General features: G+C 43.8%; 1 protein-coding gene across 1 annotated transcript in view; it reads left to right on the top strand.

Moving 5' to 3' along the window:
- Positions 1-2846: 2846 nt before the first annotated feature.
- CD86 (CD86 molecule) overlaps positions 2847-25550 on the top strand; it is a gene marked incomplete at both ends in the record, with an annotated part of 39963 nt that continues 17259 nt past the window's right edge. The window contains 2 exons of the mRNA XM_082839654.1: positions 2847-2863; positions 16217-16266. Of these exons, the coding sequence (XP_082695780.1) occupies positions 2847-2863; positions 16217-16266 (67 nt within the window). The remainder of the gene's footprint in view (positions 2864-16216; positions 16267-25550) is intronic.

Here is a 25550-nt window from a genome sequence, read left to right on the forward strand (position 1 = left end):
TTTGGGATTATTATAAAGAAGACCTTTGTCTTTTTTTTAAATTAATTTTATTGGAGGATAGTTGATTTACAATGTTTTGTTAGTTTCAGGTGTACAGCACAGCGATTCAGTTATACATATACATATATCCATTCTTTTTCAGATTCTTTTCCCATATAGGTTATTACAGAATATTGAGTAGAGTTTCCTGTGCTACACATTAGGTCCTTCTTGGTTAGCTATTTTATATATAGTAGTGTGTGTATGTTAATCCCAAGTTCCCAATTTATTCCTCCCCCCCATGTTTCCCCTTTGGTAACCATAAGTTTGTTTTTGTTGTCTGTGAGTCTGTTTCTGTTTTGTAAATAAGTTCATTTATATCGTTTTTAAAAATTAGATTCCACATATGAGCAATATGGTATGGTATTTGTCTTTCTCTGAAAAAGACCTTTGTCTTATAACTGTCTTATCAGGTAGTGAGTTTTCTAATATTAGTGAAAAGGCAAAGACTGGACATCCGTCTATCAGAGATGATATCGAGGGGGGTCGTTACTTGAGTGAGAGACTGGAATGACTTCTGAGGTCCCTTAAACAACCCTGCAACTCAAATTAAGTCATAGAGTAGGAGAATTCCATGACACTGTATCATCTTTTATTTCTGCTGCCTGTCTCATCTCCCTGCACTTCTATGTTACAGCTTTGGAGGAGGCTGCTCTAAGCAAGAACTAAAATAAATGTATGAAAGAAGGAATATGGAAAAAAGAAAACAAAAACCAAAACCCTTTTTAAAAAAAGGGCCTACTACATGCCAGAATCTGTGCTAGGTACCATGTATATATATGTATATATGTCATCCTATTTGAGCCTCACAACAAGCTTATAAGATACTTAGTATTACTTCTGTGAGGAAACTAAGGCTCAGAGAAGTTAAGTAACTTCCCCAAGAGCACACAGTTATTAACTATTGGAGCTGGGGTTTGAACACAGGTCTCTGTCATTCCAAAGTCCAGTGTGGCGTGTTATTTTTACTCATCCTTTACTTATGGCAAATGATACTGCTTTTTAAATTTTTTAGTATTGACATAAGGATTCCTTTTAAAATAAATTTATTTAAAGTAAGTTAAGAGAAAAATATTGTACAAAGAATAGTACAGATTTTACATGGGTATGAAGTGGTACGAGTACCTAGAATGACTGAAGTTTGGGAAATACTATTCCAAATATTTTGATAGCAGGACTTTCCAATTTAGTCAATCTTATATTTTGATGGCTGAGTACAAGGAAGAGAAGAAAAGTTGAAGAGTAAGTTGAATGTGAATTAGTTCCCTGTGCTCTGATAGGTGGGGTAATTTCATGTGTTACAATAAGGAAACCAAATGGACCCTTTCAAATTAAAAAACTATATGACTGTAAAATCCAGAGGAAAACCCCAGGTGGGGCCTATTCGAGTAAAGGATGACGTTTCCAAGGTATGCACACAGAGTGGCTGAGGGGAAGTAGTGGGAAAGAATGATCATCACCTTTCCAATGATAGAAGGAAGATTTTTGTGGAAAGGTCAAAGTGAGAATTGGAAAGTCCAAAAAGAAGGTAGGAAAGTAGTAACGAAGACTAAACAGTGCAGAGCATGCTCTGTGTCGGGTGCTTTACATGCAAGACCTCATTTGTTTTTCACAACAACGTGGCAAGGAAGCTATTACTAGTCACAATTCATAGATGAGAAGACTGAGACTGGGAGGCGTTCAATAACTTGCCCAGGGTCCAGTGGCTCAAGCCAGGCTTTGCCCTTGGGCTGATCACCAGTTCCAAACCTGCACTACTTCCCCTGCACCACACGCCCTTGCTTGGGTGGACCTCCTCCACTCAGACAACATCAAGCAGTTTTCACTCTGTCACTCTTAATTTCTCCAGCCTTGCAGGGCACAGCTAGCCTCCAAGAGGTGGGGAGGCATGCTCAGAGGGGGGCTGCCTCTCTCCTGAGCTGCAGACTCAGAGGCACATAATTGCCCCCAAAATTGAGCAGAGGGCATTGTAGGGCCTGATCGGGTCAGAAAAAGAAGCTATGCATTTGGGGCAGGATTATATATGTGAGGCCTATTTCTGCCTAAGCACTGGATTTGGAAAAATCCACTTGGAATTCACATACTTTCATACTTCTTCTTGTGACTTTTCCCCAGACTCAAGAGTACCATCGGCTTCCAGGAATAACAAACCAAGGTAACAGAAACATTCTAGGCTACGACAATGAGGATTAGATTAGGGTAATCTGAAAATAGGGGCTGTGTAGGCTCATTGGGTTCTCACAGGATCCATGGAGTGAAACTCAAGGAATGATTTTGTGGGGAAGGTGACAGGTGAAACACTGGGACTCTCTGCTCTCTCTCGTTGAGGACTGTCTCCTGCAACCCGGCCGAGCCAGACACAGCATCTGGCACATGGCTGCCCAGTAAAACATTTGCTGAACTGAGCTGACTCTTTACCTGTAGCCCTCTGTAATCTGTCAGGGAAGGTGTCTTTGCCATGTTTGTGGCGGGGCTGTCTTTGGGGGGTTTCCTCAGGGCTTTACAGTCACTCGCTCTCAGGAGTGCATCTGTAGTCATTCTCATCAGTGGAAATGCCCACCTGTCAGCAGAAGTTATCTGGAACCAGCGAGAACACTGTCACTGTCTGTGGTGTTATTTCTCTCTGGTCAGTTCCCCTTTCTGCATTTGAGATCTAGCCTCAGCCCTGACATTCTTTCTCTATTAGGAGTGTTAGGAGGTATGGGGAGCTCACAAAGGCTCCTCTTCGTTTATTCTTAATACCTTGCTTCTGTGTTCCTCGGGAATGCCACTGGGCTTATGCCTCTGGTCTCTGGGAGCTGCAGTGGATGGGCATTTGTGACAGGTATGTTCTTATGAAGCTTGTATGCCTGGGGGAGCATGGTATGGGATCAAGCTGCATCTGTTCAGAGGTGGGGCTGACAGCCAACAAGGGAGTGGGTAAGAAGGGGTGAGGGGTACGTGCTTAAAACCTTTGACCATTAGGCTTGATTCTCAGACCAGCTACGTCGGAGGTGGGACATTATTGAACCATGTCTCTTCCAGTCAGATCCCTTTGTCTGCTTTGGTGAGCTAAGAGACGCGACAGGCAGGAAATAGAGGGCACCACTCACCAAACAACTGGCAGTTGCTCTTGGCCTTGGAGTGCTGGGGGCTACAAGTAGCTCTGCTCCAGGAGAAGCTGTCCAAGTATGCTAGCCCTGACTGAGCCCCTTGTGCCAGTAGAAAGTCCAGAGGATGGGGACAAAACTTACACCCTCTGAAATGGCCTCTGCTTTCTTGTTTGGCCTTTCCCTTCTCCTGTCCAGAAACCTTTGCCCATTTCTTCCTCCCATCCAAGTGCCCCATCCCAATATTGGCCCCTTCTGGCACCAGAGACCAATAGCTTCTTTGGAAAGAAATAGTCCTAGGTCAAAAGAGAGCCCAGGCAGTGGTTTATCATGTTCTGTATACCATGAACATATTTGCATTTGCAAATAGGCTTAAAATAGTGCCTCCACTAATAGTTATTTAAGGCTCTGGAGAGACAGGTGAAAATAATTTTTGGCCAAGGGAACTTCCCACTCCTCTCAAATTGTAATAACTGAGGAGTTGACCTGTTCCTCCCAACCTCCATCTTGGGACTCAGACTCTAGACTAAAATAAGTCAATTTAATTATGTGCACAAGTTCACAGCTTTATATTATATCTTCTGTTTGCTGCTACAGATACCACTAACTCTATTTACATGAGCTATCCTGTGTATAATGGAAGCTTTTTCAAATCTCTGCTCATTTGTGTGTTCTAAATACATTTATTGAATGCTTCCTACATCCTAGGTACCGGGTTTCTAACAGGGAGCATAAAAGACATGGTCCTTGTCCTCCTGAAGCTTCTAACCTAGTGGGAAAACAGTGCTAATTAAATAGTCACACTAAAAAATGACCATATAGCAACAGTGCTTTGAAGAGAAGAAATGGTTCTTTGTGACTGTGCTCACTGTTCAATAACTATGCCTTTGAGCTTGATATTTTGGCTCCTCTGATATCCCCAGATAACAGATGTCCCCTCCTGGTGGAGGTGAGGACTGGATTTCATGAAATTGAGGCTAGGGTGGGAGGGGAGAGAACATGAAAGGTGAAAGGGAGAGCCAAGCTAGATTCCTTAGGAGAAGAATCAAGGTTCAGATACCATGCTTCAAAAATCAGATGGGCTTCCCTGGTGGCGCAGTGGCTGAGAATCCACCAACACGGGTTCAAGCTCTGGTCCGGGAAGATCCCACATGCCATGGAGCAACTAAGCCCATGCGCCACAACTACTGAGCCTGCGCTCTAGACCCCGCGAGCCACAACTACTGAGCCTGTGCCCTAGAGCTCGTGCCCCACAACAAGAGAAGACACTGCAATGAGAGGCCCGCACACCGCAACAAAGAGTAGCCCCCGCTCTCTGCAACTAGAGAAGGCCCGTGCACAGCAACGAAGACCCAAAGCAGCCAAAAATAAACAAATAAATAAATTTATTTTAAAAAAATCAGATAGAGGTGGGAGTTGAGTTCAGGGGTCTCTGGGCCAGGAGATTGAAGCTGTGAAGACACAGAACTAGAGCAAACATGTCTAAACAAGCGAGGAGGTGGTGGGGAGTTTCCTGGAGTCATTCAGAGTCCAAGCAAGTGGGGACACTTCACCTTTCATGGCCAGGAAGGACGGATAGGGTCCTAGGCTGAGCATATAACCCTTTATTAGACCCTTATCCTCATCTCGAATCTGATATAGAGAACTTCTGAGCTGCACATCAGAGTATACTTAGGCTGAGGTTTGGGAGAGAGAAACCATTTTGAATATATGTAGAAGAAGAAAAGTATCCAGCACTTTCTGTCTTTCCATCAAGATGGGAAAGGTCCCAATCCCTGTTCTCCCTCCTTTCGTGAATATGATTTCTTTCCGAGTTCCATTTCCTATTTAGATAAATTAACTTGAACTTAACTCTTTTATTATTTTTTAAATTAATTAATTTATTTTTTGGCTACAATGGGTCTTCGTTGCCACATGCAGGCTTTCTCTAGTTGCAGGGAGCAGGGGCTACTCTTCGTTGCGGTGCACGGGCTTCTCACTGTGGTGGCTTCTCTTGTTGCGGAGCACGGGCTTCAGTAGTTGTGGCACACAGGCTTAGTTGCTCCACGGAATGTGGGATCCTCCTGGACCAGGGCTCGAACCCGTGTCCCCTGCATTGGCAGGTGGATTCTTAACCACTGAGCTACCAGGGAAGCCCAAACTTAACTCTTAATAGCTAAAAACAAAAGACATTTCTCCTTTCCAGATAGCATTTGCATTTTAACAGGGGCTTTCAAAAAATGCCTTTACCCAAGGAATGAGTAATTTGGGAATTCCAAGTACCAGGGTAGGGTTAGTACATGGATTGGGGAGAAGATTGTGCCCTTGAAACTTTGGTTTTCTCTTTTTGACCGTGATTCTGGTTCTGAGAGAACAGGAAGGGGCTCCCTTAGGTTGCCGGAATTGGCATGGCTGCCTTTTGGTAAGTTCTGTGGGTCTTATTCATGGCAGGCAGAGCCCCTAATTGGATGTTTACAGACTCAGAGAGAGGAACTTGTAAAACTTTGCATGATACTTACCCATAGGAACTTTTTGGCAAAAGGGGAAAAGTGGTTTCCAAAGCCATTGATAATTTGAAAAAGCAGTGCTTCTTGACTCAGAAAGGTCCGATACTAGATGCGACTAGGAAAATTGGGCATCTGTCTCATACACAAACTTGCTGCTGGGAGACTGGAAAAGCTAATTACTATTGCCATGTTACGCTCCTTCTTCTGGGCAAGTGAGGGGAATGGACTCAATTTTAAGACTTTAGTTACCTGCAATATTGGGGAGTGAAGAAAAGCATCCCCCTGCTCCTTATGAATCTGCCTAGACATTTATTCTTTGTACCTAGGCATCTTTGATACTGCTCCCCTCATATCTGTGTGGAAACACTGTGCTCCCAAATGGGTGAGCAAAAGGACAGCTAACGAAAGGAAGGCAGTGTTAGGTAAGAAACTTCTCCGCCAATGAGGGCCCAAAGGGATTTGCTCCAAGAAGAGACTGGAAACCAAGTCAGATATATGATCCAGCCTAAGCTAGGAGATGTGGCTGGTGGGGAAGCTCAAGGAAAGCAGAGCTCAGGATGGGTGACGTGTATCCGTACCAATCACCTCCCATGTCCACCAGACACCAGGAAGTGTTCACGTTTTCATCAAGGCATCACTCATGCCCATCTTCTTTCATGTCATGCCTGCTGCCCCTAAGCTGGTTGAGCCTCTTCATCTCAAGGTCTACAAGCCTTTAACATTGGCTTTCTTGATCACCCTGATATCAGCCCTCGCCTCCTTCCTCAGGCCACTGACAGGACTATTTTCTTTAAATTTTCATTACATAATTCTTTTGCTCCCACACTATTAATCCCAAACTCCCAATTTTCTATCAAATCAAATATAAACTCTTTATCTGACTTTCTAGGCCTTGTTAAGCTATCCTACGCTGCTTACAGAAACTCATTTCCCATTATTTGTCCAGAGTCAACCATCAACCTCTCTTCCAGTCCAGGCTGATTTTCTTACTGTCCTATGAAAAGACCATGGTACTTCCCCTATTTCCAGGTGTCGTAACATTACTATATTTGATTGTGGCTTAGGATGTTGCCAAAGACTTTTATACTAGTAGGAAACATTGAACACAGGGTTCTGCCTCTGTTCTTATACATGTGCATGCACCTCAAGAATATGGCTAAAGGGCTTCCCTGGTGGTGCAGTGGTTGAGAGTCCGCCTGCCTGTGCAGGGGACACGAGTTTGTGCCCCGGTCCGGGAAGATCCCACATGCCGCGGAGCGGCTGGGCCCGTGAGCCATGGCCGCTGAGCCTGCGCGTCCGGAGCCTGTGCTACGCAACGGGAGAGGCCACAACAGTGAGAGGCCCACGTACCGCAAAAAATAAAATAAAATAAAATAAATAAGAATATGGCTAAAATACTTATCCAGCTAAACTCAACCAAACATTTAAAAGTGGTTCATCCGGAGGCAGCAGTTTTTTGAGACACATTAACTGGATGCCTAGGATGGTACTTCTTCAGGAATCTGTTTGAAGGGCCGTCCTGGGAAGAACTGTTGGAAGCTTGCAAAGGCTTTCAAGGACAGAGGCAGATAGCCACCACATCGAGTTCTGGACAATCAACAATTGCTAACATGAAAGGAAGACAGAAATTCTCTGAGAAAGATTCTGTTACGCAGTGGCCTAGGCTGACAAGTCTCTGGAGTGGGAATATCAGAATGAGTGGGCTTAGGTGGAGCGCTGGGTAGAAGCCTCATCTGCTCTAACAGAACCTGACTCTCTCCAGCAAGCACTAATACCCCTAGCTTACTCTGTTCCTGTCACCAGAGGACAGATCTGAGACCAAATCTGACCTACTTTTAAGTCCCAGGTCAGTTATCACCATCTTCACCCCACCCTTCTGGACTATAGGAGTGCTTGCTGTTCTCCATCTCTTCTGAAGCCTTAGACCACATGTCAGCTCAGCAGACCCTCCACAGACCCTGGGATCCTCTAAATGCACCCTACCATATACTATGCTAAAAATAAGAGGAATGGAATTGGGTGGGGGCAGGGAAAGGTGGTGTGTCCAGGTTTTCTCCCTTATTTTTCCTCCCTCCTGGGAATGGAATGAGAAGCTTCAAGGTAAACTTAAAAGTTATGAAGTTCAACCACCCACCCAATTCAAGCATCTCTCTTAAAATGTCTCTCTGCATTATTACCCCACTCTTGCTTGAGCAAGTCTGGTGACGAGGAGCTCATTACCTCACAAGAAAGTCCAGTCCTTGGTTGTACCACTCTATTCAAAGTTCTTCATTATCTGAAGCTGAGCTCTGGCTCCCTGTAACTTCCAATTATTGGAACTACTGGCCCTTTAACAACAGTGCATGTGTCTTCCTGTGGGAGGGCCATTAAATATTTGCAGAGGGCCATCAGGTACTTACAGGCTTCTCTTCTTTAAGTTAGTTAATCCCAGGCCTTTTAACTGTTCCTCATTTGACATACTTTCACTATTCCCCGGTGAATCCCTTGATAAACTCTAATTTGTCATTGTCATTCAAGTATAACCACAAGTGATGTGGTCTGATTAGCACAGAGCACAGTGACCACATTCTACACTAAGAGTGAATTAACTTTTGGTTAGCCTTGCCATGCGAACGCTTATATGATTTTTACATTTACTATGGATAAGCTACTTCTCTATTGTCTACTTAACTACTTCACTTAAGTGCAGATCTTCATGTGTACCCTGAGATTCAGCATGCTAGTATCCCACTTTCTTTTCAGGCTTTATAAATATTAATTCAGCTTACCAACTGACCAGCAGCTATCTGGCTCATTCTTGTGCACATTTTTATGCACATCTGCACATTTGAAAGCAGAAGTATGATTTCTGTGCTTTCATTCATAGTTTTACTAAATATGTGAAAGTGAAAAAACAGCCCCACAGCACCCACCATGGTGTCAGTCTACTAAACAAGAATGATTCCTGGCACTCAGTTGTTGAGTGAATGAATCAATCAATACCTTGTCCTCATTCCCCATATTTAACCCATCACCATGTCCTGCTGGCTATAATCCTGCTTGAACCTATAAACTTCTATCTACTTTTGCCACCACAACCAAAGGCCATCTTCTTTCACTTAAACAACGAGAGTAGCCAACTGATTGGTTTTCTGGCCTCTGCCCTGATTCCCTACTATCCATTTGCTACACAGCAGCCAGTCATCTTCAAAATGCAAACCTGATTATGTCACTCCTCTGCTGTTGATGCTGCTCTCAGAATAAAGACCAAAATCCTTAACTGACCCATAAAATGAGCATGGTCTGACCCTTGCCGACCTCTCCAATCTTGTCCTCCACTGCTCTGTCCACATTGACCTCCTCTCATGTGCCCTCAGTGCCTTTGCACATGCTATTCCCTTTGCCTAGCATCCTTCCAAGTCACCCCCACAACCCTTCACCTACTTAGCACCTATTCAATCTGTTCTCTTTACCTATTGATGTATCACAAACTGCTCCCAAACTTAGCAGCTTACAACAATGAATATCTTACTCTTTCACAATGTGGGAATCAGAAATTTGGGCAGGCTTCTGAGTGATTTTTCTGGTCCTCATGGCATCAATTGAGGTCACTTGGCGGTATTAAACTGATGAATGGGCTAGTCTGGAAGTACACTGTCCAATTCAGTAGCCACTAGCCACATGCAGCTACTGACCACTTGAAAGGTAGCTCATCTTAATTGAGATTTGTTGTAGGTATAAAATACCCACAAGATTTTGAAGATTTAGTACAGAAAAAAGAATGTAAAATATCCATTAATAGGGCTTCCCTGGTGGCGCAGTGGTTGAGAGTCCGCCTGCCGATGCAGGGGACACGGGTTCGTGCCCCGGTCCGGGAAGATCCCACAGGCCGCGGAGCGGCTGGGCCCGTGAGCCATGGCCACTGAGCCTGAGCGTCCGGAGCCTGTGCTCCGCAACGGGAGAGACCACAACAGTGAGAGGCCCGCGTACCACAAAAAAAAAAAAAAAAAAAAAAATCCATTAATAATTTTTATATTGATCACATGTTGAGATTATAATATTAGGTATATTGGATTAAACAAAATATATTATTAAAATTAATTTCACCTATTTCTTTTTGAATTTTTTAATGCAGCTACTAGATATTTTCAAATTACGTATGTGGCTTGCATTATATTTCTGTTAGCCAGTACTGATCTAGAGCAAGGGTCAGTATTTTATTTTCTATAAAAGGCCAGATAGAAAATATTTTCAGCTTTGCAGGCCATATGGTCTGTGTCACAGCTACTCATTTCTACCATTGTAGTACAAAAGCGGTCATAGATAATAATTAAATAAATGGGTACGGCTGTAGTCCAACAAAATTTTATTTGTAAAAATAGGTGATAGCCTGATTTGGTCTTCACGCTGCAGTTTGCTGACCTCTGACCTAGATGATTCAAGGTTTTATTCACATGTCTGGTGGCATGGCAGAGACGGCTGGAAGGCTGGGTTCAGCTGGGTCTATTGACCCAAACACCTACACAAGGCCTCTCCAGCATGGTGGTCTCAGTAGTGGGACATCTTACACGAGTATTCCAAGAAAGACAGAAGCTGCAAGGCTTCTTTTGACCTAGCCTCAGAAATCCTAAACATCCCTTCTAGTGCACTCTATTGGTCAAACAAGCCTCTAAGCCCAGCCCAGACTCGAGAGAGGAGATTAGCAAAGACTATGTGTCCATCTTTAATCTATCACAACATTCTTCCTATTATGGGTCCTCAGAGTACCATGAACCTCTCTTCTGTAGCACTTGTCATCATTGTAATTTTACATTTATTTGTATGGTCATTATCCTGCTCCTCTGCTAAACTGTAAGCAACCACATGAAGAGGAGTCTTTTCTGGTTTTGCTCATCATTCTATTCCCAGCACCTAGCACAAGGCTTGGCTTCCTAACTATTTGTTAAATGAATGAATGACATTAGGGCACAGCTTTTCAGCCAAGTAACTGTGTGAGTATATATCCCATATTTCTCCATTGCTCTCAAGCATATCATGAGACACCCTGTCAGAAGTTAAAATTCAGATATAGTCAAGTCCCAGCAACCTTCTTATTTTGCAGTTCAGAAACTTCGTAAAAAAGGAAATAAGCCTACCCTATTCCTCCCAGGGCCTCAGAGGTTATCACAGCTGCTCTAAAGGTAGAGCTTCTGGTGCCCTGAGAAGTGATTCATGCAGCACGTCACCCCGAGGCCAGCCAAAGCCCCGGGCAAACTTGTCCTCCTCCTGGCCTTCACTCTCTTCTCACCTGGCTGGCTGTGCCCATCCAGCACACCTGGCTTGTCCAGTCACAGTTTGAGCTGGCAGAAGGCAAAGGGCCAGGGCCTGAGCACTGGGCTGAGGCCCATCTAGTCCTCCCTCCACGGAGGTTGTGGTGTCTCCCACTTCGCTCGGAGCAAGGACTCTCGTATGTGCCAGGAGGAGATAAATGAGTCCACCTTCCACACTGGCCTGGAGCTTGAATGGTAGCTATTTGTGGACATTCTGTTTCTCTTTTTAATGCTGGGTCAGGGACTAAGGTCTGCAGATCTTTACACTCCCCCATAACCTCCAGAACAAGCCTGACGCCAAGCAAATTCACTACATGTTGGCAGGAGACGGTCTCAATGAACACCTTCCTTAGACACCAGCAAACCTATCATCATTTTTCCTGGTGCCCTGATCACCACTAATAGTCTAGACAAAGTTGAGAAATAGGGAACTTTTTTCGTGCTCCCCAACTTCTGCCTTGGAATCCTTCTCTCACTTCCTGAGTCATCATGTCTGTGCTCCCCTGTCCCACCCCATGGCTGGCCACCACTACACCACACCTCTGCATATTGCATTTGGCCTGAACTAGATCCCACATCCTCCTGCAGACCTGAGATGAAAAAGAGCTCTTCTCAATCCTCTCCTTTTTCTGCCCCAATACCTGTAGTTCCCCGAGCTCTTCTAGGTGAAGCTTAGCTGAAACCCAGGAACATGCGTCTGGAGGTCAGCCCAGGCCAGGAAACTGATTACCTGTCTAGGTAGGGCTGGAATGGAGAGGAGCATCCCCCGCCGGGCACATAGTGGGTGCTCAAGCAATATTTGTGGACTGAATGGCAGCTCAGGACAGAACTTTTCCTGATACACAGGAACACTTATGGCTCCCTCCTGCCCACAGCCCAGCCCGTCCCCCTGAGTGTCACACTCTGATTCCAGGAGCCACCGTCACACTTGGCCCCAGGGATGTGCTGCTCCCCTGTTGTCCTGAGAGGGTAGAACTGGGATCCTTTCACTGGGTCCTACAGCACATCTGAAACCAGCTGGAACTTTTAAAGGAACCACACCAGTGTTAAAAAGAACACAGTGAGTGACGGATGGAGACTGAATTTTTGGTGGTGAGCAAGCTGTAGTGTATACAGAAGTGGAAATATAATGTTGTATACATGAACCTTATATAATGTTATTAACCAATGTTACCTCAAAAGAATTTATTAAAAAGAATGCAAGGAGGCTGTGCAGGTTTAAATCCCAACCTTGGATCTCAACCTCTCAATCTCAATCTCAACCTCCAGGTGACTCGGAACATTCTTTAACCTCTCTGAAACTCCATTTCTTCATCTGCAACACAGGGAGAAATAATCTCACCTTGTTGTGGGTCATAATAATATACTTAGTCATTCAGTGGACTCTCACTCACATTCTATGATGGCCAGGTATGTAAAGCAAGGGAAAGTAGTGTCTGATGGATGCTTTTCTTTGGTTTCTGAAGTGAACCTCCAGCTAAATGGAAGCTACTCATTCTAGGTTTCTGACCAGTTCACATACCTACAGACTTTACTCTGCTCATAGCTGACAGAAATCTCCTCTCAGAGAATCCTCTCTGTAAATTCTTAGGTTCTTTCCTCTCCCATTCCCCTTTTTGCTCTCTCCCTCCAAAGCCTAGAGTGTCTACTTCTCAGGCCCTCTGGAAAAAGCAGTGACTCATAGTTGGGGTTAAGAGTTCATTGCACAGGAAGCAGTTACATTTCTGCTCTTCCTCAGAGCCGATGACATTGAAGAAAACTGGCTTCCTAAGTCAAGCCTCCACCCTCACGCACACTCCATGACTAGAGGTGAGAGAAATTTTTTACATGGGGCATTTATACTGTATAAGAGAGAATCATGTCAATCTCAAGTGTTTTAGCCCTATATTTTAAAAGGGCCTCATAAACTAAGTGTCTAAAGTGTTGGCCAGGATGGTGGGCAGTCTCCAAATTAATGTTAGTGAAGTTTACTAGGAATGTCACTGTTGGGCCAGGATTTTGAGAACAAACATGATCTCTACCCCCCAAATCCATGAAGGGCTGAGATAGAAGTGTGGTAGGCTTATTCTGCATAGTTTTAGAGAACAACACCAGTATCAATGAGAGGAAATAAAGGAGAGGCAGCTTCTCCCTCGGGAAGAAAGAGTTTCCAAACAGAGAAGTCAGAAACGATGTTGACTTCCTTCTCACATCCAGTGCTCCTCCCCACTGCACGAATTACACGGACCATCTGTCCAGGATTTCCCAGGGCCATACCAATTTCATGTAATTGTTTGAACTAAACGTGATTCATTGGGCTTTCCTGGTGGCGCAGTGGTTGAGAGTCCGCCTGCCAATGCAGGGGACACGGGTTCGTGCCCTGGTCTGGGAAGATCCCACATGCCGCGGAGCAGCTGGGCCCGTGAGCCATGGCCCCTGAGCCTGCGCGTCCAGAGCCTGTGCTCCGCAACGGGAGAGGCCACAACAGTGAGAGGCCCGCGTACCGCAAAAAATAAATAAATAAAATAAAATTACAGTGAGAACCACCTCACACCCATTAGCATGGGTACTAAAGAAAAAAATACAGAAAATAACAAGTGTTGGCAAGGATGTGGAGAATTGCAACTCTCGTACATGGTTAGTGAGAATGTAAAATGGTGCAGCCGCTATGAGAAACAATATGGTAGTTCCCCCCAAAATTAAAAATAGAATTACCATATGATCTAGTAATTCCCCTTTCGAGTATATACCTGAAAGAAATGAAAGCAAGGTCTCAAAGAGATATTCGCACATCCATGATCATAGTATTATTCACAACAGCCAAAAGGAGGAAGCAGCTCAGATGTCCATCAACAGTTGAATGGATAAACAAAATGTGGCATATACATACAATGGAATATTATTCAGCCTTAAAAAGGAAGGAAATTCTGACATATGCTACAACATGGTTGAACCTTGAATACATTATGCTAAGTGAAATAAGCCAGATACAAAAAGACAAATATTGTCTGATTCTACTTACGTGAGGTCCCTAGAGTAGTCAGATTCATAGAGACAGAAGGTAGAATGGTGCTGCCAGGGACGAAGGGGTGGGGGAGAGTATGGAGTTAGTGCTTAACGGGTACAGAGTTTAATTTTGGCGAGATGAAAGAAGTTCTGGAGATGGGTGGTGGTGATAGTTACACAATAATGTGAATGTGTTTAATACCACTGCACACTCAAAAAATGAGTAAGATGGTAAATTTTATGTGTATTTCATGACAACAAAAAATTTTTAAAAATTACCCCGAGATGTCATTTTAACCTTCCCTATTGATAAAGATCGCAAATTAGCTTTTGTTGGCAAAAGCTACATGAAACTAAGCACACTCATGTTTTGCTGCTGGGAGCATAAACATAAAATTTTAGGGGAGAACAATTTTTTCAGTATCTGTGAAGATTAAAATTGCAATGACCTTTTGACCTTTTGGTCAAGGCATTCTGCTTATAGGAAGATAGCTTACTCTCACGTATGTGATTTGGCATATGATCAAGGTTTTTCATTGCAGCAGAAGATTGGAAAAACCTAAACGTCTATTGATAGGGGCTAGTAAAGTAAATTATTGCCATCCAATAGAATACACCAGAATAATATGCGACTGTTAGAATACGGATACTCAGTACATGCGGATATAGAACAATCTCCAGGGGAGTGGTTAGTGTGCAAAACTGCATTATAGTATGCTAACAGTTGTGTTTTATAATAAAATGAAAAAAAATATGGGTATAAGTTTTCATTTCGTTTTGCCTAAAATAACTTCAAGTAGAGGCAAGAAACTGCTAACAGGTATCAGTGGTCACTCCAGTTATTTCTATGGGGGAAAATCAGACTGCTAGGGGGCAGGGTTGGGAGTGAGTTGCTTCCCACTATTTATCACCTTTACATTTTAAATTTAGTACCATGTGCAGGTATGATCTACTAAAATTTTTTTTAATTAAAAATGAAAGGTTATAGTCCAGAAGGGAAGAAACAGACAGCTTTGGCCCAAAGCTGTGTGCTGGGTGCTATGGGAAAAGAAAGGAAGGGTGTCTAGCCTAGCCCAAAGTCATCAGGGATGGCTTCTGACAATTTCTAATAAAGAAATTTCTGCTATTGCATCAGGAATAGTTGCATACTTTCCCCTGAGTATTGGTGTGTTTTTATCTCATGGACAGATCTGTAAATTAATTCACCAATTAGGTTTACCTTTTCTCTTTGGCTGTTAAAAAAGCTACAAGCCAAACTTGTGACCCACACCATGCAAAGTGGGCAGAGTTCTATGGTAAGCATTTGGCATTTGCCTTGTACTCGGCTCCATTTTATATTCCTGCATTTGGTTTGCTTTTCCCCTGTTTGCAATGTTGGTCATCTTTCCTATTCTGTGCTTCCCTGTAAGCCACTCTACAGCCCTTTTGGTCTAAGTTGGGGTAAGTGGGTGAATGAAGAAAGACAGAGGGCAGGAGAGTTAAAAAGAGAGGATGGAGTTTATAGAGCAATGCCTGTCATTTTCCTTGGCTCCATCATATAGATTAAGTGAACACTCTAGTGCAGTGGTTCTCCAAGTGGGGTCCTTAGACCAGCAGCATCGCTATCACCTGTGAGGTTGTTAGTCATGGGTTTCACTCAATCTACTAAATCAGAATCTCTGTGGACAAGGCCCAGGAAACTGCTTTGACATGCCCTCCAGATGATTTTTGTGCACAATAAAGTTTGAAAACCACAGGGAAGCCAAAGAAAAATTGATTTCTGAACATAAATACTTTCTATTTGCCCCGCCATACCCATTTATTGGTCAAGATAAGTAGTGCTAGCTACTGCAGTAAACAACTCCCAAAATTTCATTAGCTGAACACAATAACGTTTTATATTTTGCTCATGTCACAGCCCAATATAGATCACTGTGGGGTGTTGAGAGCTGTTTTATTAATTTGTCCAGCAAACCAGCTTCTTTCATAGTGAGGCTTTCCATCTTCTAGGCCCTTGGACTCCTCCTCTGGAGCCTCTGCATCCAAGAAGGCAGGGGAAGGAGGCAAGAGAGAGGCTTTAGTGCTGCTGTATCTGGAAGTAACACCTGTCACTTCTGCCCACAATTCTATTGGCCAAAAACCAGTCACATGGCCCACCTAACATGGGGTGGGGGGGGACTGGGAAATAGAGCGTGTCTGTGGGGTTAGGAGGAAAAGAAAATGGCTTTGGTGTACACACTGTTCGATCTCTGCCACACCCATGGGCCTAAGTGAATTTCAAACTCCACTTGTTATATTTTGGTTTTTGGTTTCATTTTCTAATCAAGTTTTATCTCTTTTTTAACTTCAGCACCATGGGACTGAGAAACACTCTCGTTGTGATGGCCCTCCTGCTGTCTGGTAAGCACCCTCGGGGCTTTATAAAGTCCTAGAATCCTCCCACTGTCTCCCGATGAACCTGACCTACAAGCTGGGGTTTGAGATTTGATGGGTTTTACTCACTTTCTATTCAGCGTTCACAATACCACATGCAAAAGACTTTCATGGAGAAGAAGGAAGTATCACAATCGAGAACAAGTATCTCAGCTGATGGCAGGCCCAGCCTGAGATGGAGCCCTACACCTTCTGTCGTCTCACACCCATGGTCCTGGATGCACAGAGGAGGGTAGCCTGGCCTGTCCATTGGTGCCCAGGGAGCTGGGGGAGGGTCCCTACTCTGACACGCCTGAGGCTTAACTCCTCTGCTCCTCTGTTCCCACTTCTGCATTCTCACACTTTTAGGAAATGGCTGACAGGCTTCTAAAAGTCTCCTTCCACTAGCGATCATTGTTTTTCTCGTTCCCTACCTTCCCTCTCCCCCCCAATCCACTGCCCTCCCCACCAGCCCGTGCCCATAGATCATAGTTGGCACTGATTACTGGGAGGAGCAAGAAACCCAGCTCTGCTACCACCTGCTTCAGTGAGCCTCAGCTAATTGTATCAGCTGATTCACCATCAAGCTAAGGGACTAAGCTTCAGGGCTCCTACTTGCACAGCTCTTTCCAAGTCCCTCCGAGACCCCAGGAGGAGCCCTAACAGTGTGGTCCTGTGTCTTAAGCCTTAGTAAAATTTTCATTAATAAGCTATTTTAACCACAATAAGTTAAGACCACTGTCTCTTTCCACTGCGACTTTTCGACTTTTCTATCACATTCTCCCCATGTTGAGTGGCACCGTAGTGGCCATGGGCATTTTGTTTTGTGTTCTGTATTCTTTTTCTGAAAGAGCTCTTCCCCCTCAAAAGAAATTTTAGAAGTGTCAGGCCTCACAAAACTCAGACCTTCCCTGTTTACTGCTCTCTTTGAGTTTCAGTTTCATCTGTAAACTGGGGTTGGCCAAGGTTCCTGCCACCCATCCTGCGACTGGGTGCCTTTAGTTTCTCCTGGCCCATCCCCTTCCTGCTGCTTGTTTTCCCCACCCTTAGCACCGAGAGGGAAGGTATCTGGTCCTGGTGTGGGGCAGACGTGGAGGGGGAGCCCAGCCTGCTGTTTGGCTACAACGGCACACAGGCTGCCCCTGACTAACTGGCCCGGCCACGAGCTTACCTCCTTCTGATAGCCACACACCAGGCCCTTGGCCACTGTCCTTGTCCCTGCTGTGGGTAAAAGGAGTCAGGCTACAAGGGAGAGATGCTCCCTCAGATTGATGCTGGCTGGGACAGGCCTTTTGTGATGTGTTTTCTGTTTAGCACCTTGGAGCTTGTTGGGTCTGTGCTATACATGTGCTGCCTGATCTATAGATGGGCTAACTGATCACTTTACTGACTTAGGTCATAACAGCAGCTTCCACCTCCCAGCACCAATATGACCTGTTACTCTAGCTCTTGGGGAGGTAGAAGTGATGTGTGAGCAAGAGCAAGAGAGAAAGGGGATAAAACAAAGCTTTGCAGGACATTATCCAGCAAGAACCCCTTCCTATCCCACTTCTTATTTATTTGACAAATACAGAGATGTAGTGCTTACTTTGTGCCAGGTACTGTTCTAAGCATCTTATAAATATTAACTCAAACGTCACCATAACTCTCTGCTTTAGGTCTTGTTATATGATTCCCCATTTTACAGCTGTGCAAACTAAAGCCCAGAGAGGTTCAGTAATTTGCCTAAGACAACATTGCTAATAAGTGGCAGAGCCTGGATTCACACCTAGCGGTATAGATTCAGCCTCTCTTCACTTCACCTTGACATTATGCTGTTCCTCCTAACTCTTGCTAGGGAACTCTCCATAATACTAGGATTTGTCCCTTGGGGACTCAAACAACTTTGATAGATAATGTGGCTTGTGCCTTAGTCAAGTTCACAAGTTCCCCACCAGGTCCATCCTCCACCTTCCCAGCAGCTGACACCTTAGCTGGCCCTACAGCTCGGGCCCTGGTCCTTCTCATACAGTGACCAGCCCAGCTTTTATGACTTGGGAGAGAAGAAAGAAAAATGTACCAGATACTTGGATACCTGGATACTTCCTAGATTCTAAAAAGAGAGTTATCAATATTGAAACTTTAAAAATAACTCCCCCAAACGGAAGTCATTTAAGCTTTATGGTGGTGAGAGAATAGTAGTTATATTTTTGGCAGCAGAAATTTTAAGTGGGATAGGAAAATGGTGACACCTGATTGGAAGATAACATTGCCAATACTTAACACACGATTAAAAATAATAAAACAGATTTCATTCTTTTTTAAAGAATGAAAAAGAATCTATTTGAATTTTATCTTTCTTCTCAGGGCACATCTCTGCTTGCTGGGCTGGCAAGCAGTGACCTGCCCATAGGCAGGAATCCAAAGGGAGAAAGGAGATGCAATTGACCCAGATAATCCACGGCAAAAATGCAGGGCTGAATAATTCATTTGACAGCAGAGATAAGACAGGACAGTGAAATAATTCTGTGTCTCCTTTTTCCTCCATATGTTTTGTGTCCTCCCCTAGTCATGGAAATCAGACATTGTAGTTGCTGCCCTGGCCCATGAGGCGAAAATTGGATGAGAGTTTAAAACCTAAAAGGGCGAGAGGGCAGCCATGGCCTTGCAGAATTAGGGTATAATTTGTGCTTTGTATTCATAAAGCCAAAGGAATGTTGAAGTGCCACCTGCAAAGGCACCTCTAACTGTCCAGCTCTGTTGGCTGCTACCCAGCACCTCCAGTAGCACTTAAAGCTGGAGTCAGAGTGGTGTTTGGAAAATCAGTAGCTCACGTATCAGGAGGAAGTTTCTTCCTAGTTTGACTTTTTATGGTTGCTCTTATTGTCTGGGTGTTTACCGGGTCCTAAGGCTTCTCATTTCTCTTGAACAATACCTCTGGTTCAATTAATGTACCAGGAGTATAGTTGGGGGTCTTCATTCACTTTAAGATTTACATAAAATTGGCTCAAACCCTCATTTCGTATCTTGTGTAAGGGTCTACTGTTTCCTCCCAGGTTTCTGCAGGTTCCTACATGGGTGGCTGCATGAGGATTATGTTTATATGATTACTTTGACTCCCACTTCCTGTTGCTGTTGATAGTTGTCACTATAATCACAGAGGTGAATAGATAGATAGTTCAGACGTAATTCCCAAATTCCCAAAGAACTGTCATGGAGCCTAGTAGTTCTCCTATTGGAGTCACCCCTTTATGTTAAGGTACTGTCTTAGAGGCCTTTGAAATAGATGTTTGCTCCCCAGTAGGGAGTATCTTACTTCCGAAGTAGTGGATCATTTTAGTAGAGTATTTAGTAGGTTCCAGAGAGAATGGGCTGTCAGACAAGTTAATTTAGTGGAAGATGGTCACTGAATAGGATAAGTAGAGGGCTGATTGGGAGCAAGAGTGAAATTTGTAGGGAACAGAGAGGCTCCAATGGCAAACAGACTACTTTGGGAAGCAGCAAGAGTTTGAGAGACTGTGGCTTGTTTTTACTCTGTGAGAGATCTTAATACCATTTCCAGAGTATGCAACTCGGGATTTTGGCCCCCTCGGTACTGTTAAGATTTACAGAAACAAAAACACTTGTAGCCCTTCCTTTATAGCCATTGCCAGTCACAGGGCCAAGTTCCAGGACCTCAAAATTATGAAAACTCTTTCAACAGTCTCTAAGAGTATTTACCCATTCTTGGTTTCATTTTCACTCTTTCTTTCATTCATTCTCCCTATAGATGTCTCCATTAAAAAGTAGTCAGCTCCCTCCACTACTTAAAAATCACTCCTCTGGGACTTCCCTGGTGGTCCAGTGGTTGGGACTTTGCCTTCCAATGCAGGGGGTGTGGGTTCGATCCCTGGTCGGGGAGCTAAGATCCCACATGCCTCACAGCCAAAAAAACGAAAACATAAAACAAAAGCAATATTGTAACAAATTCAATAAAGACTTTAAAAATGGTCTACATCCAAAAAAAAACTTTAAAAATATAGAAAATAAAAAGATACATAAAAATCACTCCTCTGGTCCTTACTACAGTGTAACAGACAAGAGAGTAAAATTAGTTATATATAGTTGTGACCACAATATATAGGCAAATCCCTGAATATGTTCTATTCAATATTGTTTCATACACACTTTCTCATGTTTCTAAATTCTTTTCATTTTTATAATTTTTGAAATTGTATTAGTCCAGTGGGTTGAAATGCTGTAATTTGCTTTATTTGAATGTGTGTGTGTTTTTACTCATTCAGAAGTTATTGCCCCATTGTCTTCTTTGGTTTATGGTTGCTAAGGAGCTTTCATTGTAACTGTCATTGTTTTATAGGTATTCTTTCTTCATTTTTTTAAAGAATGAAAAGATTCAATTCAATTCTTCTTCTTTGTAAATTTGAAAAAATATTTTATGCTTTTTGTTTATCAGCTTCACCACAACATATCTAGGTGTGGATTTATTCTCATTTATCTTACTCGGTACTTAGAACACACTTTTGATCTGAGGACTTGCGTCTTTTTCCATTTTGAATAGTCACAATCTTTATCTCTTTAAATATTGTTTCTCTACCATTCCTCGCATTCTCTTCTTCTAGAAAATACTAGAGCTTCTCAGACTAACCCCCCTTGACTCTTAACTTGTTCTTCCACACTTTTATTTCTTTCTCCCTCTGTGCAGCACACCAGTCAAGGATCAGGTGGATCAGCACAGACATGGGGGTTCTTCTCACTGTTGAGGGAGCCCCAGACAAAAGGCTCCAGCAGTTTTATGGACCCTGGGGAGAGGTGGAAGGGAAGGATGAGGGGAAAGGGCTAAGAGTAGAAATACTGAGTCAGCTGGGGAAAAGTAATTCTCCATGGGGAAAGTGTCTCCAAGGTCCTCCTTCCCTCCTACCATAAGGCAGCCTGAGCAGAAGCATCTGAAGAAGACCTCTGCCCAAGGCCCCAATAAAGAAACTGAGGAACGAAAGTGCCTGGGCTACAAATATAAATATGTGAAAGAGCGTGATTGGCCAGTGACGGGGCCGAGTCCTTGACTGCAACTCCCTTCAGAGACTGCAATGCCTTCTTGGCTGTGCAACAAGATTGAAGGGGGGAGGTCTTGAGATAGAATGTGCCTGGCATTTTGGAGGAATGGCAAGGAAGCCAGTATGGCTGGGGCAGAGTAAGTGAAGGGAAGAGGTCTGAAAGGTACCAGGGGCCAGATTACATAAGACTTTGTAGGTCATGGGAAGGATTGGGGGTATAGTTCTCAGCGTGATGGGAAAGGATTTGGATATAATTTTCAGAGTGGTGGGAAGTCACCAGAGACTTTCAAACAGGAGGGTTATACCATCTGAGACATATTTTAAAGGATCAATTGGGCTTAAGGAATTAGATTTGTGGGCAAGGGTGGAAGTAGGGAGATCAGTTAGGAGGCAATTGCAACTATCTAATCAAGAGGTAATGGAGTCTTGGCCTAGGGTAGTATCTGCAGATACAGAGAGAAATATTCCAATTCATAATATATCCCAGTGAGGTGGGAGAATTGATGGAGTGGTGGTAGAAGAAAGAATGAAATGAAAAGATAAGAGGTGGTGGTCACAAGGTGAGATGCTTGATATTGAGAGTTTTTATGGGGTGCAGTGGTAACAATAGGGTCTGGGGTCTGGTCCAGGGAAGAAATGGCTGGGGTAGAGTGGGCGACAAGATACTGGAGGAAAAGAGGACAAGAAACTGAGAGGCTAGGCACTGTGCGCAAGAGACCGAAATTGCCTAGGCAAGGGAAGTGATGGAGAAGCCAGGTGCCTAGGAGGAGATGGATACTGGGAGCAGTGGGTAGTGTAATCTGATGGCTTGGACTTAACAGGAGCTGAATTTTTTGGCATGTAATGATGTGTTTTACATTTTACATTTTACATTATATGATGCTCCATATATTTTAATAGATCGTATTTCATATAACATATAGTATAGTTCTATATTTTATAAAATATACACATTATATATCTATAATATATAAATATACATAATTGTATATACATTATATTTATATCTATAGTGGGATCCATGGTGAGCATGAGATCAAAGCAAAGCTAATCTTAACAGAAATACCATATCAGCCATGAAGGAACCATGGTGGTTCCTGGAGAACCATCCCTGCCCTAGTCACCATTTAAGGAGTGATGAGAGAAAACTGACCAGGATGTCAGAGGTTGGGAAAGAATAGAGTTTCAGAAGGAGAGATGGCCAACAGTGTGGCGTTCAACAGCGTGGTCAGAGATGATGAGGTCTGAAAAGTGTTCTGCGTCTGGCAGTGGGGGGAAGCCACTGACAACATCTGCCAGGGAAGTTTCAGCACAGAGGTGGGGACAGAGGCTGGGGGTGGAGGCAGCAATCTCCACTTACTCTTTCAGAGAGTTGACTAGAGTCTGTCATACAGAGTGAAGTAAGTCAGAAAGAGAAACACAAATACCGTATGCTAACACATATATACGCAATCCAAAACAAAAAGGTCATGAAGAACCTAGGGGCAGGATGGGAATGAAGACACAGACCTACTAGAGAATGGACTTGAGGACACGGGGAGGGGGAAGGGTAAACTGGGACAAAGTGAGAGAGTGGCATGGACATATATACACTACCAAACAGATAGCTAGTGGGAAGCAGCCACATAGCACAGGGAGATCAGCATAGAACAGGGAGATCAGCTCAGAACTGGGAGATCAGCTCTGTGCTTTGTGACAACCTAGAGGGGTGGGATAGGGAGGATGGGAGGAAGACGCAAGAGGGAAGAGATATGGGGATGGATGTATACGTATAGCTGATTCACTTTGTTATACAGCAGAAACTAATACACCATTGTAAAGCAATTATACTCCAATAAACATGTTTAAAAAAATAGGAGAAAGAGAAACTAAAAGCAGTAGCAGAGGGTACTGCTGAAGTAAGTGCTGTGAGGAAGGGAGAGGGTGGTGAGCAGGGCGAGCAGCTCAGAGGTCAAGTTAAGTGGAACTACAGTCTACCAATTTGTAATGTCACCAGCCTGATCAACTGCATAAGTTCCTCCAGGAGTGCTCAAACATTCAGTCATAAGGAACAGATATGCAGATCAAAAGTAGATTGCTCTTGGGGTGAAATCTGCACAAAGGGGCAAGTTTATTGAAGTTGCTTGCAAGAGAATGATTGAAAAAATATTCTATCACTGTGCAAACAATATGACCACCACCGGCCACATGTGGCTATTTAAATTTAAATTAGTTAAAATTAAATAAGATGGAAATTCAGTTTCTCAGTCATACTAGCTACCTATTAAGAGAGTGATTTTGGAAAGCACTGCATTATAGGGCCTAGACTGGACAGAGCTGAGGTCTTAATAAAGTTGAAGAACAGATGTAGGTAGAATCAAGAGCAAATCTTGGTGGAAAATATCTTGTGGACAGAGATTGGTACATTGAGGTTTAAGATTCTAGGGGCAGAGGTGTTCTTGGTGATAAGGTTTAAGATTATGTCATGGGAAAGGGGCTGCTGAAATAGCCTGTGGATGAAGATCTTTGAAGTGGGAAAGATCAAAGAACTTTGAGGCAAGGGTGTTGGTAAACTCATCCATGCCAAAGTCACCCAATTTGATAGGAATAACTGATTGGAAAGAAAGACCTTGCATCTAATGCCAAAAATCTTCAGTGAGCAAGGAAGTAGTGACAAATGATTAGTAGCTAACAGCAGTGAGGGAGGAGAACACCTCAAAAGGGGAAGAGTGCTGCTCAAGGTCCCTCTGATGTGTGATAAAACAAGCAGCGGCTGGAGGCATGTGACGTTCTTTGGGTTGGGCCAGATTTCAATGAAAGCACAACCCTGGGGGAAACATTTGATGAAGAGGTTGAAGACATAGAGGAGTTTATTACAATGGAATGAGGCTTCCATAGGGCCTAGTAAAGCTCTGGAGGAAGTTTAGTAAAAGAAGGGAAATTCATGAGTACAGATAAGCATAGTAATATGAGGCAGATATGACCCTAGAATACATAAGACATGCATGCGGGGTAGTAGCTGGGGAAGACTGAAGTCCCAGGTGGGGTCAGAGACCTCACAAAGTTAGAAGACTGTAGTTTTTGTCTGACAGCCAAACAGTTTCTTGCTGATGACGTCCTCAAGTATCCTTTGAAAGAAATGTCTTCAGCTGATTAGGGAGGTGTCTAGATGGATTCTTGAGTGCCTAGCTCCTAACATCATCATAGCAACCAGTTTTAACTAGACCCAGACCATTTCTATGACTCAAGTGCTAGGAAAGAGAGAGAATCTCAATGCTTACCCTCCAGGGGAGCCCAGCAAGTCCCATAGCTGGGTGGCCTAAGGTTTAGGGTCATAACAGGGGAGGCCTGAAGCCACTTAGAAAAAACGGACTTTGAGCTAAGTTTTCCCATATCATCAGAGAGGCAATTAGCATACATAGCTCTAAGTGATGTCATGGAAGCCAGTGGTTGGCGAGGAACTATGGAGTAAGTTGTGAAATACTTTCAGTTCCACTCAGAATGGACTTCAGCGTGATTTCCACCCCAGGGTGAAGAGAGAGGGTTTGGGGAAGGATGGATGGAAACAAATTTTTCTTGTTCCGTCATCTCTCTGTTCCACTCTGGAGGCAGAGATAGAAATACTCTATTGCAGCTTCTCAAACTGGAGGTCTGTTAAAAATGCAGATTCTGACTCAGAAGGTCTGGAGTGGGGCCAGGGATTCTGCATCCCCTTGGGGATGCCGATGCCTTTAGAGCACAGACCACACTTTCGGTTGGCAGGTGAGAGGGGAGCAGTTACATGGGTGGAAGAAAAATTCCATATAATCTTTGGGAGAGGGAGCCTGGGTCTTGGACCCCTCTGTGAGTGGAGAGAGTGGGTGGGCAGGAGAAGAGGCTCTGTGAGGCTCTGTAGAGAAGCAACCCTAAGTCAGGAAGACAGAAGAAGCCAAAGGCAAAGTCATTTCCAGGCCAGAGGCACTGCTGAATAATAACATAATGGTGACTGTTAACTGGCAGAATTTTCAACTATGTGTTTGGTTTCCCCACCAGGCCATCTGCTCTATATCATATGGCAAGTTAGTGATAAAACCAGCATGAGTTTCCCCAGAGATAGTTGCTAGAAGCTTTTACAGTAGGTGACACCCTTACATTATCATTCAGAGTTTAGCAGAGGAGTAGCAGCACCCCAGGAGTGCCTGATAAGTAGTTACTGAACACAGTAAGACTTCTTTAGGTCCCCCTTTCACTGTTCCAGGTACCCAGGTAGATTTTCCCGCCTCC

This window comes from Leucopleurus acutus (genome assembly GCF_964270905.1).
Source record: "Leucopleurus acutus genome assembly, chromosome: 5".
NCBI lineage: Eukaryota > Metazoa > Chordata > Mammalia > Artiodactyla > Delphinidae > Leucopleurus > Leucopleurus acutus.